Source organism: Pongo pygmaeus, chromosome 21 (assembly GCF_028885625.2).
Source record: "Pongo pygmaeus isolate AG05252 chromosome 21, NHGRI_mPonPyg2-v2.0_pri, whole genome shotgun sequence".
In the NCBI taxonomy this organism is placed as follows: domain Eukaryota; kingdom Metazoa; phylum Chordata; class Mammalia; order Primates; family Hominidae; genus Pongo; species Pongo pygmaeus.
In genome coordinates, this window is record NC_072394.2 from 66,435,001 (window position 1) to 66,439,656 (window position 4,656).

At 65.3% G+C, this 4,656-nt stretch overlaps 2 protein-coding genes across 11 annotated transcripts in view; both read left to right on the forward strand.

The window, feature by feature from the left end:
* Positions 1-1,413, forward strand: part of RTEL1 (regulator of telomere elongation helicase 1) — a 42,437-nt gene extending 41,024 nt beyond the window's left edge. For 2 of the 9 annotated variants that reach the window (XM_054466585.2, XM_054466582.2), the window contains 4 exons: positions 1-132; positions 225-380; positions 487-809; positions 937-1,413. The exon at positions 1-132 is cut by the window's left edge and continues 102 nt beyond it. In XM_054466585.2, coding sequence (XP_054322560.1) covers positions 1-132; positions 225-380; positions 487-809; positions 937-1,017 — 692 coding nt within the window. In that variant the 3' untranslated portion in view covers positions 1,018-1,413. Of the gene's footprint in view, positions 137-224; positions 381-486; positions 814-936 lie in introns of those variants that run through there. The other 7 variants (XM_054466587.2, XM_054466583.2, XM_063659089.1 and 4 more) reach the window with 5 other exon arrangements.
* TNFRSF6B (TNF receptor superfamily member 6b) lies at positions 937-3,793 on the forward strand. Of its 2 annotated transcripts, XM_063659095.1 has the most exons (4): positions 1,555-1,708; positions 1,926-2,357; positions 2,495-2,689; positions 3,426-3,793. In XM_063659095.1, exons 1-4 carry the CDS (start codon positions 1,699-1,701, stop codon positions 3,707-3,709), a joined length of 921 nt encoding a protein of 306 aa, XP_063515165.1. In that variant the 5' UTR covers positions 1,555-1,698; the 3' UTR covers positions 3,710-3,793. The 2 variants fall into 2 exon arrangements, with proteins under 2 accessions (XP_054322570.1, XP_063515165.1); XM_054466595.2 differs by having other exon boundaries at positions 937-2,357.
* Positions 3,794-4,656: the final 863 nt, after the last annotated feature.

The window sequence follows — 4,656 nt, forward strand, 5'->3', positions numbered from 1 at the left end:
TGGGGTCTGCAGGCTGTAGCCAGCTCTTGGCAGCGCTGAGGGCCTATAAGCAAGACGACGACCTCGACAAGGTGCTGGCTGTGCTGGCCGCCCTGACCACTGCAAAGCCGGAGGACTTCCCCCTGCTGCACAGCAAGTGGCCCTGGCGTGGGGAACAGCCGGTGGGGTGGGGGGGCAGGGGACAAGATGGGGGCTGTGCTGGGTCTGAGTGAAGCTCCCCGCAGGGTTCAGCATGTTTGTGCGTCCACACCACAAGCAGCGCTTCTCACAGACGTGCACAGACCTGACCGGCCGGCCCTACCCGGGTATGGAGCGGCCGGGACCCCAGGAGGAGAGTCTTGTCGTGCCTCCTGTGCTTACCCATGGGGCTCCCCAACCAGGTAGGGCACCTGCTTGGCTGCTCCTGACAGCGCCCCAACCGCACGCAGCCCTGGGAGTGAGCAGCAAAGCCCCAGGCCCCCCTCAGACTCAAGTCTCTGTCTCCAGGCCCCTCACGGTCCGAGAAGCCCGGGAAGACCCAGAGCAAGATCTCGTCCTTACTTAGACAGAGGCCAGCAGGGACTGTGGGGGCGGGCAGTGAGGATGCAGGTCCCAGCCAGTCCCCAGGACCTCCCCACGGGCCTGCAGCGTCTGAGTGGGGTGAGCCTCATGGGAGAGACATCGCTGGGCAGCAGGCCGCGGGAGCTCCGGGCGGGCCCCTCTCAGCAGGCTGTGTGTGCCAGGGCTGTGGGGCGGAGGACGTGGTGCCCTTCCAGTGCCCTGCCTGTGACTTCCAGCGCTGCCAAGCCTGCTGGCAACGGCACCTTCAGGTTGGTGCCTGGCCACTACAGTTCCTGCTGGGTGTAGCCCCAGGTGGTGGGCTGAGGGGGAAAGGGCAGGCCCTTGTCCTGATGGCAACGCCTGGCAGATGTGTGCAGTGGGCCGGTTGTCTCACAGGCCTCTAGGATGTGCCCAGCCTGCCACACCGCCTCCAGGAAGCAGAGCGTCACGCAGGTCTTCTGGCCAGAGCCCCAGTAAGTGCCCACGGAGGCCCTCGGCACACCCAACGTGGCTTGATCACCTGCCTGTCCAGCTCTGGTGGGCCAAGAACCCACCCAACAGAATAGGCCAGCCCATGCCAGCCGGCTTGGCCCGCTGGGCCCGCTGCAGGCCTCAGGCAGGCAGGGCCCATGGTTGGTCCCTGAGGTGGGACCGGATCTGGGCCTGCCTCTGAGAAGCCCTGAGCTACCTTGGGGTCTGGGGTGGGTCTCTGGGAAAGTGCTTTCTCAGAACTTCCCTGGCTCCTGGCCTGTGAGTGGTGCCACAGGGGCACCCCAGTTGAGCCCCTCACCGGGAAGGAGATGCCCGTGGGCATGTGTCCACTTTTAATCAGGGGACAGGGCTCTCTAATAAAGCTGCTGGCAGTGCCCAGGACGGTGTCTTCGTGGCCTGGGCTTGGTGGTGGGAGTTGAGGAGGGACGGAGTTGGCAAAGGCCCCTCCCAGCCTGCCATGTGACATTGTACTTCCTCCACGGTGGGCTCAGCCCTGCCCTCATCCTCACAGCCGCAGCCAAGCTGCAATTGGTAGGGGATCCACCAACACACCAGGCTGCCTGGGCCGGTCTCTGGGTTGGGAGCTGCCCCAGGTGCTGAGGAGGGCGGTTCCCTGGCTGGTGAGGCCCCTCACAGAACCGCCCTTGGACTGAGCTCTCGGGAGGGATGGTACCAGGTGGGTGAGGGGGGCTGCCTGGGGAAGGAGGAGTTCCTATGGGGCGTGGCGAGGCTGGCCCAGCCCTCTCCCCACCCATATATGTAGGGCGGCAGCAGGATGGGCTTCGGGACTTGGGCGGCCCCTCGGCAGGCGGACTGGGGGCAAAGGAGGCGGCATGTTGGTCAGGCACAGCAGGGTCCGGTGTCCGCGCTGAGCCGCGCTCTCCCTGCTCCAGTAAGGACCATGAGGGCGCTGGAGGGGCCAGGCCTGTCGCTGCTGTGCCTGGTGTTGGCGCTGCCCGCCCTGCTGCTGGTGCCGGCTGTACGCGGAGTGGCAGAAGCACCCACCTACCCCTGGCGGGACGCAGAGACAGGGGAGTGGCTGGTGTGCGCCCAGTGCCCCCCAGGCACCTTTGTGCAGCGGCCGTGCCGCCGAGACAGCCCCACGACGTGTGGCCCGTGTCCACCGCGCCACTACACGCAGTTCTGGAACTACCTGGAGCGCTGCCGCTACTGCAACGTCCTCTGCGGGGAGCGTGAGGAGGAGGCACGGGCTTGCCACGCCACCCACAACCGCGCCTGCCGCTGCCGCGCCGGCTTCTTCGCGCACGCTGGTTTCTGCTTGGAGCACGCATCATGTCCACCTGGCACCGGCGTGATTGCCCCGGGTGAGAGCTGGGCGAGGGGAGGGGCCCCCCAGGAGTGGTGGTCGGAGGTGTGGCAGGGGTCGGGTTGCTGGTCCCTGGCTCGCACCCTGAGCTAGGACACCAGTTCCTCTGACCATGTTCTTCCCTCCTGGCTGCAGGCACCTCCAGCCAGAACACACAGTGCCAGCCGTGCCCCCCAGGCACCTTCTCAGCCAGCAGCTCCAGCTCAGAGCAGTGCCAGCCCCACCGCAACTGCACGGCCCTGGGCCTGGCCCTCAATGTGCCAGGCTCTTCCTCCCATGACACCCTGTGCACCAGCTGTACTGGCTTCCCCCTCAGCACCAGGGCACCAGGTGAGCCAGAGGACTGGGGGCACTGCAGGCCAGACCCACTTGTGCCCTCACTCCTGCCCCTGCACGTGCATCTAGTCTGAGGCATGCCAGCTGGCTCTGGGAAGGGGCCACAGTGGATTTGAGGGGTCAGGGGTCCCTGCATTAGATCCCCACCAAGTCTGCCCCCTCAGGGGTGGCTGAGGATTAGGATCTGAGCCAGGGCACAGCTTCCCCTGGGGAGCCCTGGGATAGTGGACAGCAGTCTCCTAACTGCCCGAGAGGAGGACAGCTGCCTCCTCTGACACGGGGAAACCAAGTCCTGATGTTAACTCTCCTAACTGCCCGAGGGGAAGGTGGCTGCCTCCTCTGACACGGGGAAACCAAGGCCCAATGTTAACCACTGTTGAGAAGTCACGGGGGAAGTGACCCCCTTAACATCAAGTCAGGTCCGGTCCATCTGCAGGTCCCAACTCGCCCTTCCAGTGGCCCAGGAGCCCCAAGCCCTTGCCTGGGCCCCCTTGCCTCTCCCAGCCAAGGTCCGAGTGGCCGCTTCAGCCCCCTAGGCCTTTGCTCCAGCTCTGACCGAAGGCTCCTGCCCCTTCTCCGGTCCCCACCGTTGCACTGCCCTCTCCAGCACAGCTCACTGCACAGGGATTTCTCTCTCCTGCAAACCCCCTGGGTGGGGCCCAGAAAGCAGGGTACCCGCCAGTGTCTGTGGGTGAAATGATCGGACCGCTGCCTCCCCACCCTGCTGCAGGAGCTGAGGAGTGCGAGCGTGCCGTTATCGACTTCGTGGCTTTCCAGGACATCTCCATCAAGAGGCTGCAGCGGCTGCTGCAGGCCCTCGAGGCCCCGGACGGCTGGGGTCCGACACCAAGGGCGGGCCGCACAGCCTTGCAGCTGAAGCTGCGTCGGCGGCTCACGGAGCTCCTGGAGGCGCGGGACGGGGCACTGCTGGCGCGGCTGCTGCAGGCGCTGCGTGTGGCCAGGATGCCCGGGCTGGAGCGGAGCGTCCGTGAGCGCTTCCTCCCTGTGCAATGATCCTGGCCCCCTCGCCCCCACTTATTTATTGTACATCCTTGGCACCCTACTTGCACTAAAAGAGGCTTTTTTTAATAGAAGAAATGAGCTTTCTTAAAGCTTATTTTTATAAAGCTTTTTCGTAAAACTGGTTGTAGTTGCACAGCTACTGGGAGGGCAGCCGGGGACACCTGAGCTGCCCGCTTTGCCCAGATCCCTCAGGCTGCCATCAGAACTGCTGCCTGGGGCTTCCCCTACCTCAGACCCTCAGACAGACCCTCCCTGGGAGGATCAGTGGGGAGTGCCACCTCTGCCCCCGGTGGCTGTGGCACATGGCAGGGGCCCCTGAAGCTCAGGGAGGGTCTAGGGCCTGGGAGGGCATCATTGCTGGAAGAACACGACGGGGCTCAGGCCAGCCCTAGTCGCTGGGGCCCACACTAACCCCCCCTTATGAATTCCTCCCACTCCCAACTCACAGGGGATTTCCCGAGAGGGGACCTGCCAAAGACCTCCTCCAGGCCTCCCATGCTTCCCGGGAAGTGAAGCTTTTCCCCCACTGGGGCAGGCTCTGAAGCCTCCAGACGCATCCAGAGCAACTGGTGGCCTGCCCCAGCCACTCGCCTCCCCAGCATGGCCAGGTTCCCGTGGCCGGAGGCCCCCCCTAGGTTCAGGGAACCAACCTGCAGAACACACACGCGGTCCCCTGGAGAGGACGCGGGGACTTCCAGGGCCCGACTCCTGTGAGTCACAGCCCCGCAGCTGCTGCACCACCCCCACCCTGACTCATGCTCCTTCCCAGCAGCTCCTCCCGGGACCCCGCGTCCTTCCCACATCCACAGGAAGGGAGTGCCTGGACTCTCCAGGCCCACCTGGGGAGCCCCTCACCTGCCCACCCGCCCCTGAGCAGCCCAGTACCACCGTCACCGTGTCCAACAGCCAGGAGCCTCGGCCCTCCAGGAGGGAAGGGA